The sequence below is a fragment of the Trichechus manatus genome, unplaced genomic scaffold (assembly GCF_000243295.1).
Source record: "Trichechus manatus latirostris isolate Lorelei unplaced genomic scaffold, TriManLat1.0 scaffold00253, whole genome shotgun sequence".
NCBI classification, from domain to species: Eukaryota; Metazoa; Chordata; class Mammalia; order Sirenia; family Trichechidae; genus Trichechus; species Trichechus manatus.
Window position 1 is genome coordinate 1,499,970 of NW_004444189.1, and position 21,564 is coordinate 1,521,533.

Consider the following 21,564-nt stretch of genomic DNA (forward strand, 5'->3'; position numbering starts at 1 on the left):
ATATATATATATATATATAAGCCTTTAGCAGTGATTCCTAACCAGGGGTACACAGAATTACTGTGGAAACTTACAAATTTTCATCCTGGGCAAGTGAGACTTTGATTCAGTTGGTTTTGGAGTGGGGCTCCAAAAAAAAGAAAATGCTTCCAAGGGATTCTAATGCACAGTCCTAGTTAGGAACCACTGACTACACACTGACTACAGGCTTTTTGTGCCTTGTGTTTTATTTAATTTTTAATGCCTGATAAAAACAGTAAAAAATGATGATAAATTAGTAATGGATAGGATGTGTAGCTGTGTATACTTGTTTTTGTCTGCCACAGCATTTTGTTTTATTCAGAATAAATTCAATGATAATTAACTGTTTTGTTTTAGTTTGGTTAGATGATCAGAAAAGAAGTAATATTTATTCTGCTTTTTGCTCATTTCTAGAATTTATATATATATAAATTTTTTTTATATTGTCTGCTTCACCCTAATGGCATTAATTTGCAATCTCTGTTTTTACATTCTTAGCTTCTGTGCTTTTTTATATACTATAAGAGCTTTGTCTATAATCAGAAGTTCTAAGTAGAATTGGTCACATGTTGTCTGATGCTCTTATCTTGTGTTTCAAAGAAAAGCAAAATCTACTGCATGCCAAGGGAAACTTTGCAAGAGAGATCTTTATAACATAAAGACATGTGATTCTGGTTTTGCTTCTGTCGTTCGTCAGAAAGCTCAGAAATAATTCTCTAAAGATGATTACAAAAGCTGCAACAAATTACAATAATAATTTCTTCTTTTTTAATAACACATGACAGAATCAGATGAGAGCCATCCTCAAGAGATATCTGCTTGGATATAACAATATATTCATTGTAGGAGAGAAGGTGGGAGTAGGCATTTCCCTTCCCATCACAGGAAAGTCCTTTCTCTTATAACTTGTACACCCTTAAGTTCCAGACCCTTCATAGCTGAACCTAGGATGCTTATTCCGACTACCCTATATTATTGCAATGTCTCTGATCTGCCAGGCAAAATTATCCCCAGATGGTGTTAAAAACACAGATGGGCTTTCACTTTATCCCGTGACCTTCTCTTCTCTGTTTTTCTTTGTATTAAGGCAGAATATGCTACTATGTAATTTCTGCGCCTTCTGAGCTGACACAAAATCTCTCTTCTCTCAGGTAGTTCTTGAAAGATTTATTGTCAGAATACTCCCTGGCCACCAAAATCCTGATCTGCCAGGAGAAGAACTCAAATTTAACTTGGTATAGTGGCCATTTCTCTCCTGTATCAGCTCAGAATTTCCTCTAGTCCCTTTAATCACCACTATCTGCATCAGAAACTGAGAAACTTACTTGGAATTCCTCTTCTAAAAACCATAGATATTCAAATTTATTTTCGAGTTATTTGCTGAAATGGACTGGCAGGATTATTGTAAATAATAATGTGAAGTGTTTTAATATATCACCTAGCAGTGGAGCATTTATTTCCTGGAACTGTGAAAAGAATCTTTAAAATAGTGTCTCCACCACTGAAAAACAAATTTTAACCCGATAGGAAGGTTTGAGTCATAGTGTTACACCTGATGGGAAATCCCGTATCGAGTTTCTAGTCCACTTAAGTTTCCAGTGCATCAGAGTACAATGTGCAGGCCTGTCAAGTATTTGGGGAAGACTCTGAAAGTCAATGTGTTTACATTACAGTTGTCATCAATGCATTCTGTTTTCCTCCAATACCCACGATAAGGATTTTGATAACGTCTCTTCCCTTGTTAGGATCACGAATCTTAATTGAGTTAAAGCAATAATTCCGTGCTTCATCTCCCTCTCCACAGACTTCACGGGCAAGGGAAAGACTCCCCAAGAGTTTCTGAGCAAAATAAATACGGTTATTCTTATCTGTGGACCTAATAGTTGCGTCTCATCTTCTCTTGCAAAATCAGAGTCTCAAACCCTTATCTTAATAGCTTTGATTCTGTAAGAAAAGATTTTTTTCAGACTGGCAGTACCTAACTATTTAGGTATCAGAGTCCTGCCAACTAACAGAACATTCATCAGCTCTTTCAGGGGCCAGAAATGAAAACATAATGGTATTCATTTGGTAGAGTTTGATCGTAAGACCCTGTTTAAATGTCATGTCTACTCTATGCAAAAAATAACATACCCATCTGTACTAGGTTGAGTAGTGTCCCCCCACAATTCATGTCCCTCCTGGAACCTCAGAATATGACTTTATTTGAAAATACGGTCTTTGCAGATGTAATTAGTTAAGATGTGGTCATAGTGGAGCAGGGTGGACCCTTAATGCAGTATGACTAGTGTCTTTATAAAAATAGAGGAGACAGAGAAACACAGGGAAAATGCCATGTGAAATGGAAGCAGAAATTGGAGTGATGTGCCTGTAAGCCAAGGATTGCTGGCAACCACCGGAAGCTAAGAGAAAGACATAAAACAGATTCTCCCCTAAAGCCTTCAGAGAGGACATGGCCCTGCCTACACCTCGATTTTGGATTTCTAGCCCCCTGAACTGTGAGAAAATAAATTTCTGTTGTTTTAATCCACTCAGTTTGTGGTAATTTCTTATGGAAGCCATAGTAAACTAATACACCATCTAAATAAATACTACTTCGGAGTTCAGATTATCAAGTTTCATTGGAACACATGATTGACATCAGTCTAGGAGACACAGGACCTGCATTCAAGACCTAGCTCTGCCACTAACTAACTGTATGCCTTGGTGATAAACAAGCATAGTCTCTTATAATAATTTTTTATCTGATGTAGTCAATATAAATAGTACTAGTTCCAGAGCCAAACTATTTGTCTGCAAGCCACACCCTCCCCTGTGAGGTACAGTCGATCCTCCATATCCGCAGGTTTCACATCCACGAATTCAACCGACCGTGGATCAAAAATATTTGAGGGAAAAAAAAGAAAGTTTCACAAAGCAAAACTTGAATTTGCCGCACGCCGAGCACTGTGCTGAATCCAGACGGATGAATTGATGTGTAGGCATACCCAGCTGTAGCCTCCCACTGTTCCACACATCCTCAGTCTCTCTCCAGCACTTGTTATTTGAGCATTGTTCACTTCATGCCTTGTTATTATTCCCTAAATAAACAATGCGGTACTGTATAACAGCTATTTACATAGCATTTACATTGTATTAGGTATTATAGGTAATCTAGAGATGTCACCTTGAAGACTAAGGTGCACCTAATCCAAGTCATGGTATTTTCAATCGCTTCATATGCATGCAAAAGCTGGACAATGAATAAGGAAGACCGAAGAAGAATTGACACCTTTGAATTGTGGTGTTGGCGAAGAATATTGAATATACTGTGGACTGACAAAAGAATGCACAAATCTGTCTTGGAAGAAGTACAACCAGAATGCCCCTTAGAAGCAAAGATGGCGAGACTACATCTTACATACTTTGGACATGTTGTCAGGAGGGATCAGTCCCTGGAGAAGGACATCATGCTTGGTAAAGTAGAAGGTCAGTGAAAAAGAGGAAGAACCCCAACAAAATGGATTGACATAGTGGCTGCAACAGTGGGCTCAAGCATAACGATTGTGAGCATGGCGCAGGACCAGGCAGTGTCTCGTTCTGTAGTACATAGGGTCCCTACGAGTCAGAACCAACTCAACAGCTCCTAACAACAACAACAGCAACAGAGATTATTTAAAGTATATAGGAGAATGTGCATAGGTTATATGCAAATACTACGCCATTTTATATAAGGGACTTGAGCATCCAAGGATTTTGGTATCCACGAGGAGTCCTGGAACTAGTCCCCGCAATGGGTACCGAAGGACGACTGTATTGTCATTAAGTGCCACTATGCTGATTTTTTTTACATGTTGATGTAAAGGTGGCATTATTTATGAAAAAATACAGCAATACCAATTTCAAAGAGTTGTTAGGAAGATTAAATGAATCATTACATGTAAGGTATTTAGAACATTGCCTGGTATACATTAAGACCTCAAAAATATTACCTATTATTATTTGATCTGTTAATTAGGGGGAAATGTTAGTTGAAGGGGAAAATCATAAAAAAATGAAGATTTTACTTATTCACTCAGGTTTAGTTAATAAAGTTATAAAATGACAAGTTCAGCCATAAAATCTCATGAACTGAAAGTTGCCAACTTCTTCTTTTTTTTTTAATTGTACTTTAGATGAAGGTTTACAGAACAAATAGTTTCTCATTAAGCAGTTAGTACACATATTGTTTTATGACATTGGTTAACAACCCCATGACATGTCAACACTCTCCCTTCTAGACCTTGGGTTCCCTATTACCAGCTTTCCTGTCCCCTCCTGCCTTCTAGTCCTTGTCCCTGGGCTGTTGTGCCCCATTAGTCTCGTTTTGTTTTACGGGCCTGTCTAATGTTTGGCTGAAGGGTGAATCTCGGGAGTGACTTCACTGCTGAGCTAAAAGGGTGTCCGGGGACCATACCCTCGAGGTTTCTCCAGTTTCTATCAGGCCAGTAAGTCTGGTCTTTTTTTGTGATTTAGAATTTTGTTCTACATTTTTCTCCAGCTCTGTCTGGGACCCTCGGTTGTGATCCGTGTCAGAGCAGTCAGTGGTGGTAGCCGGGCACTATCTAGTTGTACTGGACTCAGTCTGGTGGAGGCTGTGGCAGTTGTGGTCCCTTACTCCCAAAGGGGTGAGACCAATGGAGTATCTTAGATGGCCGTTCACAGGCTTTTAAGACTTCAGATGCTACTCACCAAGGTAGAAAAATTGCCAACTTCTTGACAGCAATTTCTTCCATCAAGTTAATGAAGCTTGAAATTTTAGAAGATTTTCCCTCATTCAGAATCCTCTGGAGCCACTATATAGTCCTGCCAGCTGTTGTGCATATTGACACATTTTCAAGAAAACCATCCCTTCATCTCTTTTTTTTTTTTTTTTGCCCTTTCATCTCTTGATGTTAGGTTAACCATCGAATTATATTTGGACAAGATTAAGGATTTTTGATTAGACAACCATTTTCTTTCTTTAGAATCTCTTACTATTAAGAGCACTTTTTTTCCTGAAAGAACCCACTGTTAGTGTCTCTAGCTAAGTTTCACTTGTCTGAGTGCCAAGATTCCTCTCCTATTCACTTGGTTTTACTGATAGTTAGATGTAGTCTCAACAACAGGTACCAGGTCCTTCACAGTACTTGTCACCACCATTGGTGTCTTGGTTAAAATTTTCTTTAGGAATTTAGCTTTCCAGTATCTGCAGAACATTTCAATACCTTCATTACTCTTCTCACAATAACCTCTCTCCCTACTGCTACATAATCAAGATTATCAGTCACCTATTATATCTGGTGCAGTGGTTAAGCACTTGGCTGCTTACCAAAGGTTGGCGATTTGAACCCACCAGCCACTCTTTGGGAGAAAGATGTAGCAGTCTGCTTCCATAAAGATTTACAGCCTTGGAAACTACAGGGCAGTTTTACTCTGTCCTGTAGGGTCATTGTGAATCAGAATTGACTCAACAGCAGCGGGTTTGGTTTTTTGGTTTATTATGTGTGGTAGTGTGGTCATTACCATACTTTGGAGAAGTCCAGGCTTATTTTCCCAGATACCTTCATTTTCAAAGATATTTAATTGTATTAAATGACAACCTTTAACTCTCTTCCTAATTTACAGTTCTTGCTCTAGCATCTTCTTCATTTACAAGCTTCTCTTCTTATGTCCCTCTTAGTATTACACTGGAAACTCAGAGAGACTGTGCTAACCAGGTATGACACCCTGAAATGGCCCTACCAGTTAGACCGGCAGCTGAGGAAGCAGCCAGTCTGTGTCTTCCTGTGAGGTTCGGGAGAACAAAACCTTCTGTCGCTATCTAATGCAACTCAGCCTTGGAGAACCGAACACACAGATAAGCAATAATGACCTTTTGAAGAAATGGTATTTTTTTTCAGACTGTTTGAAAACACCCAGCTTTTTTTCCCACCCTGATTATTTTCTTTTTTCTGTCAGAAAATGTTATGACAGCAGAGCCAGTCATACTGATACTGATTTTGCTAGGAAAAAAATGCTGAATACGCTATTTAATCTCTGGGGAAAGAAAACCTGTAAACTTATTGAAAATAATTTATTTCATTGACTTGGTTTGTTTCATTTTAGATACTGCAGATATATAAGGCTGTTTTGTACCTTGAGACTTTTTTAATGAGTCTTGAGAAATCTAGATTCTGTATTCCCACACATATTCTCAGGCACCATATGGAAACACTGTTCCTAGATCTGTGGTATATTTCTTACTCTAGTGTATGCTAGTATATGTGCCAAAAACAGTCAGCAGCTATTAAAGATATCCTTTACATTTCTGGAAAACAGAGTTCATTTTCATATGTACTAAAGTAAATCTAAAGAGCCCTGGTGGCACAGTGGTTAAGCACTCAGCTGTTAACTGGTAGGTTGGGGGTTGTAACTCATCCAGTGACTATGTGGGAGAAAGACTTGGCAGTCTGCTTGCATAAAGATTACAGCTCAGTAACAAAGTTTATTAAGAAAGTATTCTGCATCCCACTTTGGTGAGTGGCGTCTGGGGTCTTAAAAGCTAGTGAGCGGCCATCTAAGATGCATCAATTGGTCCCAACCCACCTGGAGCAAAGGAGAATGAAGAACAACAAAGACACAAGGAAAATATTAGCCCAAGAGGCCGAAAGGGCCACATAAACTAGAGACTTCATCAGCCTGAGACCAGAAGAACTAGATGGTGCCTGGCTACCACCAATGACCAACCTGACAGGGAACACAGCAGAGAGTCCCTGATGGAGCAGGAGAAAAGTGGGGTGCAGAACTCAAATTCTAATAAAAAGACTAGACTTAGTGGTCTGACTGAGACTGGAGGAACCCCGGAACACATGGTCCCCAGACTCTTGTCAGCCTAGAACTAAAACCATTCCTGAAGCCAACTCTTCAGACAAAGATTAGACTGGACTGTAAGACATAAAATGATACTCATAAAGAGTGTGCTTCTTAGTTCAAGTAGATACATGAGACTAAATGGGTAGCTCCTGTCCGGAGGTGAGATAAGAAGGCAGAAAGGGACAGGAGCTAGTTGAATGGACACAGGAAATCCAGGGTGGAAAGGAGGAGTGTGCTGTCACATTATAGAGAGAGCATCTAGGATCACATAACAATGTATGTATAAATTTTTGTATGAGAAACTAACTTGAGCTGTAAACTTTCACTTAAAGCACAATTTAAAACAAAAACAAGAAACATTCAGAAAAAGATTACAGCCAAGAAAACTCTGTGGGGCGGTTCTATTCTGTCATATGCATGTCTTCTTAACAAATTTAAACTTTGCAAATAAGATCCTTGTTTAAAATAACACTGACGATGGATGATGAATCCAGATTGGGTTTTTCTCCCCCAAAAGAGATACTTTGTTATTAATTGGAATAATTACTTTTGAGCTATGCAATATGTTACCATATTGAATTAAAATAAATTTATGAAGGCTTTAAGCTCTTTCAAATGTTTGGCCTTTTATATAGCTATAGAAGATAATATAAAATTAAATTACAAATGATAAATTGGTAAGTTGTATTTAAATCAAAATTTTCCAAATTCCAATGAAACAGAACATTGAGAGGCATCAAACTCTTAAAAGTAAATTATAATATGAAGGTTGCTGAAATGCCAAATGTTTTGTTAACTCTATACTTACTACAAGTTTAAAAAATTGAGAAAAAAAAGTAAATTATGTTGTACTAGCCATTACTTGGACATTCTAAGAGGTGAAGATAAAAGAATGACTTAAAACAGTACTTCCCAAACTTCAAAATGCTAAAGAGTCATGTGAGGATTTTGATAAAATGCAGATTCATATCCATAAGTCTTATTGGGCTTGCTCTTCTGCATGTCTTGTTGTTGCTTTTGTTAGGTTCCCCCAAGTCAGTGCTGACTCATTGCGACCCTATAGGACAAAGTAGAACTGCCCCATAGGGTTTCCAAAGAGCAGCTGGTGGATTTGAACTGCTGACTTTTTGGTTAGCCGAGCTCTTAACCACCTTGCCCCCAGGGATCCTCTGGATGTCTGACGAGCTCTAAAGTGATGGCGATACTGCTAGCCGGGGGAACACACCATGAGCATCAAGAATTTAAAGTGTCAGTGAAGAAAAAACCTACTTGACAAAAATGTTTTACCACTTTTAAGACATACAAAACCATGTTGTAAATGTTAGGTTATCTATTTGGAACTTTTTAAATGTGTAGATGAATGTACTGATTAAAAAAAAAAAAAAAAAACTGGTGGAATCCAGCTTTGGAATCCCATCTTCAGTTCCTCCATTGAGATGCTTCATCTCTTAGTCACTGTGTCTTGGTTTTCTCAACTTTAAAATTGGAAGAGTATATCCCACCTGTCTTTTTTCACCTTGATGTTGATGACTATTTTTAAATTGCCTTTTCTATGTTTTCCTCTTCAGGGAGTGCCTTGGTGAAGCACATGAGCCTTGTGACTGCCCAACATGGAAAAACTGGCTACAAAAAATAACTGAAATGAAACCAGAAGAACGTAAGAGGAGTTTTAGATAGCTATGCTACATATTTTCTAATGTTATTCAAAAGATAATGTGGTCACATGCATTATGATCTTCATTTAAGAAGTTTTCAAGTTTGTTAATGCTAGAGCTCCCCTGTGTAATATCACCCCTCTGAACAATATCCTTTTGTAGATCACAGGGTTTTTGCAAAGGGAAATCATAGACAGGCTCTGTGTTTCTAGAGGACTTATTTCCCTACCTAAGATAAACAGAGTAAATCAGGGTCACAATTAAGCCCTTCTTCAGCTCTTCCTATAAGATCATATAGCTTATTGGTAGCAGACCTGGAATTCTGTGACTCAAAATCCTGCTCTTAACCACTTAATTCACCTGGGGCTAGATTCCTGCCACTTTCCAGGACGCACTATTCCTACTCCCTCAACTAGTGTGCCTAGATAGTACATAAAACTCATTTTAATATTCTTCTAAATGCAATATAAGGAGGAAAAAGTATTTAAAAATATGCTGAGATTAGTTCAAAGAGTTAAATTCCTTATAAAGATTCAAATAATGTTTTTAAGCTCTGAAATGGCCTCTGTTGTGTCTAATCAGAACAAGAAGCAGGAATGATTTTATTTAGTATAAAATGAAGGTTAATTTATAAAATTTTCAAATGAATTTTTTCATATAATGATCAGTTGTTGAATGGCATTCAAATTGTCTTTTTAAGAATTTATTCTTTAAAAGAACTACGTTTCCACTTGCATACATATTGATTCTATTAATAGCTCTTAGACTCTGTTATACTCTAATACTTGATTAAATGAAGTTAATACTTCTTACAAAGAGACATAAGCATAACTAGGTTCTTAAGGAAAGAATATCAGTCAGTATGTAATCAACATGAACTGAAGTGAAGGGAAGCGTTTGAAAGTCAGTAGGGGTAAAGAAGACTCACCAGATAGAAGAGAAAGAAGATATTGCACGTATTAAGAACAGTATGTTCAAGGGAACAGATGTATGAAATAAGAATGTTTTAGAGAATTGAAAGTGAAGGCATTTTCCAGAACAAACTTTTATTGTAGTAATAGCTATTCTGAAAACAGTTTACTTCATGCCGTCCCCTAGAACTACAGTGCAGTTCACTAGAATGCAATTAGGAACTAGCATTCTTTCCAAGGGTAGGAGAAAAAAACTGTTATGTTGCAGGCCACACAGCTGCTTTGTTTTAATGGCTTTGTGCTTTATTTATTACAACAATGGACAACAAAGGTCATGAGAACATGTTAGAGCCTCTGAGCTAAAAATGTTGATGCCGAAGGAAGAAGAAAGGCCACTACTTTTAAACAAAAATTAAATGTTTTAAATGTCAGGTGTGTTTAATGATTAGGTTTTATGACAATAAAACTCACTGCTTTTGAGTCAATTCCAACTCAGAACAACCCTGTAGGACAGAGTAGAACTGCTCCATAGGGTTTCCAAGGCTGTAAATGTTTACGGAAGCAGACTGCCACGTCTTCCTCCCACTGAGTGGCTGGTGGGTTTGAACCACCGACCTTTCAGTTAGCAGCCAAGCACTTTAACCACTGGGTCCTTCATAAAGCTTACCCAAACCAAAAACCAAACCCATTGCCATCAAGTCGACCCTACAGGATACAGTAGAACTGCCCCACGGGGTTTCCAAGGAGCAGCTGGTGGATTTGAACTGCCGACCTTTTGGTTAGCAGCTAAACTCTTAACCACTGCACCACCAGGGCTCCATAAAGCCTACAGCATCTGGTATTCCCAGGCAGTCTCCCATCCAAGTACTGACCAGGCCCGACCCTGCTTAGCTTCTGAGATCAGACGAGATCGGGCGGGTTCCAGGCAGGCCGTAGTTTATGGCAATACTCTCTATAAATGGTATTACTTCCACAGACTGAGTGACAAAACAGTCATTTATCTTTACGCTTACTAGCTTGACCTTACTAGTCTCTACTAGTTGTATAGGACTGCCATAACAAAGTACCACAAATTGGGTTGCTTATAAGGACAGAAATTTATTGTCTCATAGTTCCAAAGGCTAGTAGTTTGAATTCATGGTATCTGCAGGACCATGTTCTCTGAAAGCTCTAGGGGAAGATCATTTCTTGTCTTGGAGCCTCTGGTAACCCCAGGCATTCCTTGGCTTGCAGCTGCAGTATAACACCTTTGTCTGTTGGCCCTCCTTCCTCTGTCTGTGTCTTCTCTTTTATAAGAACACCACTCCAGTTGGTTTAGGACCCTCCCTAGCCCAGATGACTTCATGTTAATTTAACTGATAGCATCTTCAAAGGCCCTATTTCCAAACAGGGTTACATTCATTGGCACCAGGGTTTAGGACTTCAACTTATCTTTTGGGGAGACACAATTCAATCTACAATGTAGCTGTAAGTATAGTAAGTTCCTTCTGAAGCTCCCTTTCTCCACTGAATTATCTGAGCATTCTCCCAGCCACCACCCTAATCAAACCATCTTCTACAGAGTTAGTTTAGAACTGGAGTTTGATCAGTCCACTGCTGCTATTGTTTTTCTGGTATGTGAAATTAAAAGCTAGTGCTTTACAGTACAGCAGAAACTGCTGATCCATTGCTGATACAGACTTAACTAGGTAGGCACTCCTGGTTTCTTGTAACGAGACAGCCCCAGTCCTCTACTGCTAGCTCCATCAAAGGACTGCTCTTCGTGTCTCAGCCCTCCCAGTTCATACAGAGCCACTTCCCCGGGGCCAGTCAACCCAGACGTTTGTCCCCCTTCCCTCTCCAGGGATTTATATCTCGGGGTTGATGACTTTTCCTTTTAAACATCAAAACTCAAAGGGTCTGATTTCTCCCCTGCTTTTGGACACTAGAGTTAATGCCTTACTCCCTCTTTTGAGAGTGTCTGCATGCAGTCAGGGCCTTAACTGGATGAGCCACTCTCAGTGATTCCAAAGTGATTTTCTGACATTTCTTTCAGTAAAGAAAAGGTAGGGCTCCTCAGTAGAGTTAGAGCTAGAAAGAAAACAAAAAAAACCTAACTTGATTATAGGCATTCTTACAGGAAAAAATAATTATTTAATTGTACATCTGGAACTCTTTCCAGCTCATATGTTCTCTTCTCCGTTAATATGTTTGTAGAATATAAAATGTAAAATGTAGAATCTTTAAGAAACATGGCCTATAGCCCTTAGACACCCTTCTAACTCAGAACTGAAGCCATTCTCAGAGATCACCTTTCAGCAAAATAATAGACAGGCCTGTAAAATAAGCAGTAACACCTGTGAGGAAAGTGCCGTTAGAACAATCATCTATATGAGACCAAAAGGGCAACATCTGCCCAAAAGGAAAGGTGAGAAGGCAGAAAGGAGCAGGAAAACCAGACGAATGGAAATGGGAAACTCAGGGTGGTAATGGGGAGAGTGCTGACATATTGCAGGAATTGCAACTAATGTCACGGAACAGTTTGTATATAAACTATTGAGTGGGAAACTAATTTGCTCTGTAAACCTTTACCTAAAGCGCAATTAAAAAAAAAAAAAAAGTATGTTCATGAAAAATTTGAAAAAAAAGAAGACATTTCTTAAGATTGCAGATCTGAAATTATAGTAGAATAAGTTGAGTTTAAGATAACAAAGAGTATAAGGTTGGTTGAGGATAGAGATGGAGGATGGGAGAAGTTTGAGGGTAGACAAGAGCCAAATCATGAAGAGCTTTGTATTCTTTGCTAAAGGAATTTGATTTTAACTTGTAGGCAGTGGGGAGCAATTAAAAAATTTTAAGCAGATTTTTATTTTAAAAGATCACTGTGCAGGCAGTATATTGGGTGTGGGGAGGAAAAAGCTGGAGAGATAGGTTGACTTTCTGTATTTTAATAGTCTAGACAAGAGGTGTGATGGACCCGAGCTAAAGAAGTCAGAGCTGGGAAAGAGGAGGGTGTCCAAGATAACATGCTGACATCATTTACCAAGAGAAGGAGTAGAGAGAGGAGCATATTTGGGAGAAAAGATGAGAAGTTTAGTTTTAGACAAGTCTTGTTTGATTCATTTTAAGTTTATTCAAAATAATCATGGATGAAAAAGATACTGATACTTGAATGCAATTTTCAATCTTTTTACTATGATGAATAGTTTCATCATTTGCTGCAACTAACCTATTTAAGAATTATTTTCTAAAGTAATCATTTCTATAATTTTCTTTAATGCAATATTTACACAGAAAGTAACATACTGCTTTTTTTATATTTTGGTAGGTTTTTTTTTTTTTTTTTTTCCTCAGTTTATTTAGACACACAGCTAGGGAGAAATCTCTTTTAAACCAAGTTTCATAAGTAGGACTTTTTAGAATATAGCTCCTTACCCTGTAATTATGCTATTCAAAATGAAGCAGTTTAAAAATGTTGCCATAGATCTTAATAGGAAAACAAGTATATGACTGAAACTGAGAGGCAACGTACAAAGAAAAGTTTGGGTTTTTTTCCCTCTAAAGTTGTACACTTAACCATTTATTTTTGTGTTTGTGCTTAATATCTCAAAGTTGTGGGAGTTAGTGAAGCTTATGAGGATGCTGCCAATTGTCTCTGGTTGTTAACTAATTCCAAGCCTTGTGCTAACTGTAAGTCTCCGATACAGAAGAATGAGGGCTGCAATCACATGCAGTGTGCTAAGGTAAGAAGTCAGAGGATTTTGCATGCTTTGCAGTTGAAATCTTAATTTAGTTTGATTGTTCATCCAAAGGAGAAATGTTATAAGCATAAAATCTTGTTGGGTTTCACATGAGTTCTAGTAGATTGCCTTCTACATTCTTTGTTGAGTAACGTGTTGATTTCTATTACTAAATTTTATATTCACAGAGAGTGTTAAAAGTAAGGGTGGGGATTGGATGGTATTTGGACAGAAGATCCAGGAATGCCTTATTCTTCCTCTGCCTGTCAGCCCCCAAAGTGAGGGTCCTAAAAGAATTGTGTGTGTATCCATATAATAATAGCAAGTGATAAAGTGCTACCTTGTATTAGCTGTTGTTATGGATTGAATTATGTCCCCAAAAAATATGTGTTGTACATCCTAACCTCTGTGCCTGTGGTTATAATCCCATTTGGAAATGAGTTGTCTTTGTTATGTTAATGAGACAGGATTAGTGTAGGATGTGTCTTACCTCAATCTCTTTTGAAATGTAAAAGATTAAACAAACAAGCAAGGGAAGCAGAGACGGGGTAGATTGATCCAAACCACATAGAGGTCTCTAAGGAACCAGGAATAGAAGCTAAAGAGACAAAGACCTTCCCCCAGAGCAGGCAGAGAAAGCCTTCCCTTAGAGCCAGCGTCCTGAATTCAGACTTCTAGCCTCCTAAACTATGAGAAAATAAATTTCTATTTGTTAAATCCATCCACTTGAGGTATTTCTGTTATAGCAGCGCTATAATTAAACCAGAATTTGGTACCAGAGGAGTCGGGTGCTGCTCTAACAGATATCTAAAATGTGGAAGTGGTATGGAATGGAGTAATGGGCAGAGGCTAGAAGAGTTTTAAGGTGCCTAATAGTAAAAGCTTAGATTGCCTTAGAAGAGACTGTTGGTAGAATTATGGATGTCAAAGGAAATTCTGGTGAAGGCTCAGAAGGAAGTGAGGAGAGCTTTAGAGAAAGTCTCTGTCTTAGAGAATGCATATGGTACTAGCAACAGAATGTTGCTAGAAATGTGGACTTTAAACGTGCTTCTGGTGAGACTTTAAAAAAAATGATGAACATGTGATTGGACAATGGAAGAAGGGCAATGCTTTTTACGTAGTGGCAAAGAACTTGTCTGAATTATGTTCAAATGTTTGGTGGAAGGTAGAACTTGTAAGTGATGAACGTGGATATTTAGCTGGAGAGATTTCTAAGCAAGATCTTAAATGGGCCACATAGTTTCTCCTTGCCAATTATAGTAAAATGCAAGAAGAAAGAGATAGACTTTAAAAATGAACTGTGCAAAATGAAAACAAAGATTTGGAAAATTCCGTTGCACAAACTAAGGACACATGTCCTACAGTTTTCACCAAGGTTGTGGCTACACAATCTTTTGTTAAACAAATTAAGCCTGTGACTGATGGATCCAACCATTTACCACAACAGAAAACCCATCAGCTTAGACTGAAGGGGACCGAGAAAGAAAGAAAGGAAAGAATGCTGTCTGCCTCTTGGAATTCTACAAGCAAGAAACAGGCCAGTGGCGCTACATCTGTTGTCCTCCAAAAAAGGAAAAGGACCATCCCTGTAACAGCTCAGACATCAGCAGAACTATTGGAAGGAGCACAGGATGCCGGGCCTTCTCGATTTCAAAGAGTGAGACTGCAGCCTCCTAGGTTTTGAAGAGTCAGATGTTCACCAACTTGGTTCCAGAATGTGGGGCTGCCATTAAGGTGTGCCAGGAGATGGGGCTGCCACCCAAAGCTGAGGGGGCAGGTCTTCCATGCCTAAGGGGCAGAAGAATGAGATCTGTGGGGGCCAATGGGGGGGGGGTGGTCAACACTCAGATGGACTAGGAGAATGGGGCCGCCCAAAGCTGAGGGAGCAGAATTACCGTCCCAGTGGGCCTGGAAGGCTGAGCTGAAGCCCAGGTTTGAGGGGCCTCCACCCAGAATCCAGAGAGCATGGCTAACAACCAGAGTCTGGAGGGCAGGGCCATTGTCTAGATGGTCTCAGAGAAGAGAGGATTGTTTTCAAGCTTTGAGAGCTAATGTAAATTGTTCTGCCAGGTCTTGGACTTGCTGGGTGCCTGTTATCCCTTCTTTCCCTCCAGTTTCTCCTGTTTGTAATGGAAATGTCTGCCTTGTGCCTTTTCCACCACTGTACTTTGGAAGCAGATAACTTTGTAGTCTAGATTTCACAGGTTCACAGATAAAAAGGGATTTTGCCCCAGGATGGACTATGCCTAAAGTCTCACCCATGTTTGATTTAGATGACTCAGAAGATGAGATTTTGGACTTGGAGTTGATTTAAGACTTTGGAGATGATTTGATGGAGTAAATGTGTTTGCATGTGACAAGAACATGAATTTCCGGAAGGTCAAAGGGTGGAGTGTTATGGATTGAATTGTGTTGTAAATACGTGTTATAAATCCTAACCTCTGTGCCCTTGGTTGTAATCCCATTTGGAAATGGGTTTTCTTTGTTATGTTAACGAGACACTGTTAGCACAGGTGTGTCTTAAATCAATTTCTTTTAAGACATACAAGAGATTAAACAAGCAAGTGAGGGAGGCAGAGATGGAGGAAGATTGATGCCAAGCCACGTGGAGACCTCCAAGGAACAGGAAACAGAAGCTGAAGAGATAAAGACTTTTCCTCAGAGCTGACAGAGAAAGAAAGCCTTCCTGTAGAGCCAGCACCCTGAATTTGGACTTCTAGTCTCCTAAACTGTGAGAAAATAAATTTCTGTTTGTTAAAGCTATCTACTTGTGGTATTTCTGTTATAGCAGCATTGGATAACTAATACAGCTGTGTTCATGCCCAGTACTCACCTATGTATCTCTTGCAAAGCTGGTTTGGGAGCACACAGCTTAGACTCAAGGCCCAAGCCAGGTGCCAGGCAGTCCCCCTAATTTCAAATCTAAATCTAGTCTAACTATCCTTTTGCAGAACACAATATATGAATCCTGAAAAAAAGTGAGAAAAATGTAGAACAGAACTTCAGATTCTTAAAGAATCCAGACTTACTGGACCTATTGGAGTTCCCGAGACCAGGCCCTGAGTTTGCTCTTCAAACTTTGAATTGAAACTATCCCCTGAAGTCACCTTTAAACTAAGTAGCAGTTTAGCACAAAGAGTAAAGATTATCATCCTTGAGTATTGTCTTTTAAAAAAAAATTATATAAGACCAAAGAGTCAACAGCTGTTTCAAACTGTAGACCAGGAAGTTACGGGGTAGGTGGATTAAGTAAATGGAGGTGAAACAACTAGAACAAAATAACAAGAATGTTGACACAATGTGAAGAATATAATCAATGTCATTGATCATTATGTCTAGAAACTCTGGAATAGGAGCAGGTATTGCTGTGTATATTTTAACTAAAAGTTGAATAAATTTTTTTTAAAAACTGCATTGAAGGGTATTTGTGTCAAATCAGGCACAAAGTTTGCTTATAAAAAACCTGACTCATTTGCTTATACCATACAGGGAAATAACTTATATCCTACAGAACCTTGAAATAAGTGCACAGTTTAATGTGTGAGTGCATGTTGTGAAGGACTAGATGAGTATGAAGGCTGAAGTTCATCTCTGTGCCCATGACATATCAAGCGGACAGAAAATAAGTAAAAATACAGAAGACCCAAATACCGTAATTACTAAGGTAGATCAGATTGCTACATACTCAACCTGTGTATCCTGAAAATGTGGACTACACTGTCTTTTCAGGTACCCGAGAAATTGTCACAAAAAATTGACCACTGATCATCAAAGAAATCCTCAATAACATTCTAGAAGATAGAAAATAATACAAATGACATTCTCTGATCATAATGGAATAAAATAGAACTTAATAACAAAGTTAGAAGACAAAAAGACCTTTTTATTTGGAAATTTTGAATCTCTCAAACAACTCGAGTCAAAAAGGAAATAAAAATGGAAAATATAGAATTTCTAGAAAACAGGGATAATGAAAATACTACTTTACCAGAACCTGAAGGATATGTGGCTGAAGCAGTGCTAAGGAATATGCATAGCCTTATACACTTACACCAGTACAAAATAAGGAATGAAAACGAATTAAGTTGTGACTTAAAAATTAGAAAAACAAAATACACTTGAGGAAAACTAGGAGAAAAGATAGTTTTTAAAGCAGAAATTAATGAATTAAAAACTGAAAAATAATACAACTAATAAATAAACCCAAAAAGTGGTTTTCTAAAGAAAAAAAAAAGACAGATGAATCACTATGCTAATATAATTTTTAAAAAAAGAGGGAGGGAGGGGACATCGGGAGTTCAAATGCATGATGTAAGAAATAAGGGGAATAATCAGAGAAAGTCAACTAAAATAATAATAGATAACTCTTGAACACATCATTTGAACTTGAATGAAATGGATTACTTTTCTAAGAAAATATAATTTATCAAAACTAACCCAAGAAGAGAGAGAATATCTAAACAAACTCACTTCCACAGAAGAAAGAGTTTTTCAAAGGTCTCCCCACTTTAAAGCAATAGGCCATGACAGTTTCACAGTGGAATGTTATCAAACCTTAAAGGAGCCTTTAAAACTTTTAAAAGAGCAAATGATTCCAGTTTATTTTAATCAACTCCTGAGAGTTTAAAAAGAAGAAAAAAAGCAACTTCCAGATTTTTTTTTTTTATGGAATGAGTATAACCTTGATACCAGAACTTACAGGATTATAAAAATAAAACTGGAGCTCAATCTTACTTATGACTAACAATGCAGAAGTTGTAAATAAGATACTAGAGATAGGAAGAAAAAAAAAAAACAGGTGTTAGCAAATAGACTCCAGCAGAAAGCACAGTAAACAAGTAATTAACCAAGTGGGGTTTATTCCAAGAATATAAGAATAGTTTGATATTAGGAAAGCTATTGCTTTACCTCATATTATTTAGTAGATCCAAAGAGAAAAGTCATATATTTTTCATAGATCTGAGAAGGCATTTGACAGAAAATCAATGACCATTCTTTATAAAACACTCAAAGAAATAGAAATAGATTCTTTGTTAGCATGATAAAAATAAATCTACCTCAGTCCAAAAGCCAGCCTCATACTTAGTGGGGAAATTAGAGGCACTCCCACTGAAATCAAGATCAAAATAAGGATGCTCTTCATCACCAGTACCATTGCCATTAGACTGTAGATACCAACCAACATAATTAGACAAGTCAAACCCATTGCCATCAAGTCTATTCCAACTCATAGTGACCCTTCAGAACAGAGTAGAACTGTCCCATGGGGCTGTAATCTTTACTGAAGCAAAGTGCCACATATTTCTCCCATGGAACACTGGTGGATTTGAGCCACCCACTTTTTGGTTAGCAGACAAGCACTTAACCACTGTACCACCAGCGCTCCTTATAAAGAAAGTTGGAGATGTAAAAACTAGAAATGAGGTGATAAAATTGTCAACTTTTATAGACAGCATGATTGTATGCCTAGAAAACTCACATGGATCAACTGAAAAACTACAATAAACAAAAATTCAGTAAAACAGCAGGGTACAAAACTAATGTACAGAAATTAATAGCCTTCATGAGTACCAACATCTATATAGAAGATATACTAAAGAGAAGACTTCATTTATCTAGAAATAATCTTAACGAGAAATGTACAAGGTTCACATGAAGAAAATTTTAAAAAGCCTCTGTAGGACACGAAAGAAGACAAGTGAATGGAAAGGCAACCAAGTTTTTGGAGAGAAAGATACCAGCAAAAATGCCAACAGGTTTTGTTCCGGATCTAGAAAAGCTAAGTCAGAAATTCACATGGAAAAATAAAGCAAGAATAGCTAGGAAAACTGAAAAAGAACAATGGGGGGGCGGGGGGGGGGGTGCGGGGAACTAACCTTGCCAAATAGTAAGCCATATTATAAAGGCTCAATAATTAAAACAGTATGGTGGTGGCACATGAATAGACAGATCATGAAATGGGATAGAAAGAAAGCCCAGAAAATAGACACAACTACATGGGAATTTAGTATATAGTAAAGGTGGCATCTCCAACCAGTGGAGAAAATATGGAGTATTCAGTAAATGATATTGGGACAACTGGGCAGCCATCTGGAAGTGAAGTTTAATTTATACTTTATACTCAGATGAATTCCAAAGGACCCAAAGATTTAAACTTTTTAAAATAGACTATAAAAGTACATGAAGAAAACATGGAATATTCCTTTATAAACTTGGAATAGGAAGATCCTTCTAACTGACTCAAAATCCATAAGCATAAAGTAAAAAGATGTATTTTTATACCAGAGTACTCATATTTTTGGCGTTATCTGCTAATTATGGTATTTAATAAGTGAAATTTTCTGAAAAATTAGGAAACAGGTTTTATATCAGCTGTTTTACCTAGTGACCTTTTAAACTTATTCTCAGTTTCAAAACCAGTTTGTTGAAGTTACCAGAAGTCTTGTGAAACACACTTTTGGAGCTTTATAGACCAATATAAAATTACCATACATTTGAAAAATGAAACTTCCATCAATATCTCTTCTTATTATTTGGAAAGAATATTCTATCAACATTTTTAATATTTCTTTGCAATTACTTTATAATATTATGGTTTACATTTTAATTTATCCTTATAAGCAATATTTTAAACTACCGCTACATCTTTCCATAATGAGAATAAGGTCCCCAGAGGAAGCATGAGAAAGAGGATATGTTTTTGAAAAGATTCATTCCTGGTCCTAGAGGCAGGATTGTTTAATCTCTACAAATTGGTTGACTAGAAAGCAGAAAATAATTTGTGTATTAACATGGAGAGTTATTTGCATATATGTTTTCTTTTGAAGTGCAAGTATGACTTTTGCTGGATTTGCCTAGAAGAATGGAAAAAACACAGTTCTTCCACTGGAGGTTATTACAGATGTACTCGCTATGAAGTGATTCAGCATGTGGAGGAGCAATCCAAGGAAATGACTGTGGAGGTAAAGAGAACTGTTTAAGCCAAGACCTCTGTCTAAGCCACTTAAAGCCGTTGAAAGTATTTTGCATTTCCACTTTTCATATCTTCATGTTAATGAGGCATTAAATTGAATACACTTTATAGTAGCTTTTACTTTAAATAAAATAGCTCTATAAACTTAAGAGCTAAGTTTTAAAAATTTGTCCTTGTTTTATTTTGGTGAAGATAAGAAAAGTTTTATTTATTCCAGCCTTCTTCTATAATGACTTAAAAACAATTGTAATAGCTAGTAGTCTTTGTAAGAGTCATTTATGGACTTTTGTTTCCTAGGCTGAGAAAAAACACAAGCGATTTCAGGAACTTGACAGATTTATGCACTATTACACAAGATTTAAAAACCATGAGCATAGCTATCAGGTATGTCCCAAACCATTTCAAATGAGCAGAATTATACTGTTGTGAATAAACAAAGAGAAAGGTTTAAATTATTTATTTCTATTCCTTCAGTTAGAACAACGCCTTCTTAAAACAGCTAAAGAAAAGATGGAGCAGTTGAGTAGAGCTCTTAACGAAAGTAAGTTTTAAGTGGTTTGTCTGGTAATTAATGTAAAATATTCTTCCATGCATAAGTCACTTCACTGGTAAGAGTTTAAGCCCATTAAAGGATACTCATATCCCCATTAGCCTATCCTGGTACTGTGTGAGTTCTCTGAAACCCTGAGTATAGCTTAGCATAGCAGGCCCCCGTGTTTAGATTTTCCAGCTGTCTTACCTAGCATAAGGAGCCCTGTTTGCACAGTGGTTAAATTCTCTGCTGCTAATCGAAAGGTCATTGGTTCAAACCCACCAGCCGCTCCATGGGAGAAAGATGTGGCAATCTGCTTCTGTAAGATTACAGCATTGGAAACCCTATGGGGTAGTTCTACTCTCTCCTGTCGGGTTTGCTATGAGTTGGAATTGACGTTTTTGTTTTTGCTGCTGTTGTTTTTTACCTAATGTACTTCATTTCGTGAGACCTACACTGTTATCAGATGGACACACATCGTGATTTTGCTTACTCTGTACCATTGCTGATGGGCTCTCAAGGACATTCTTGACCTAGCCAAAGGAGCAAGATAACACATTTTACCCAATTCTTGAGAAGATTTAGCAGAGTACCTAGTGGAGTGGAAGTCAAGTACAGTTTTGGAAGAATAACCTCACTTGTAAATAATGGACGTTTGAAGGTCAAAAAAGCAAAGCTATGAGGGAGGACTAACTTATGGGTTCTTAGTTGAAAGATCTGAAAGAACATTCCTAAAGATGGACTGAGCATTAGTCGCATTATTAGGATGTAGTATCCTACAGTGACCACACAGACTACAGATTCTGATATGTTTGGTTTAAAAAGTCACAATTTTTAAATGATCATAGCTTATATATAAAGATACGTTTTAAGCCTAAAAATGTCATCAGTTATACTTGTG

At 37.7% G+C, this 21,564-nt stretch overlaps 1 protein-coding gene across 1 annotated transcript in view; it reads left to right on the forward strand.

Annotated features, from left to right (window-relative positions):
• ANKIB1 (ankyrin repeat and IBR domain containing 1) overlaps positions 1-21,564 on the forward strand; it is a 129,033-nt gene that overhangs the window by 88,820 nt on the left and 18,649 nt on the right. Inside the window, exons 8-12 of the mRNA XM_023724655.1 lie at positions 8,442-8,530; positions 13,031-13,161; positions 19,986-20,120; positions 20,429-20,515; positions 20,606-20,672. Coding sequence (XP_023580423.1) covers positions 8,442-8,530; positions 13,031-13,161; positions 19,986-20,120; positions 20,429-20,515; positions 20,606-20,672 — 509 coding nt within the window. The remainder of the gene's footprint in view (positions 1-8,441; positions 8,531-13,030; positions 13,162-19,985; positions 20,121-20,428; positions 20,516-20,605; positions 20,673-21,564) is intronic.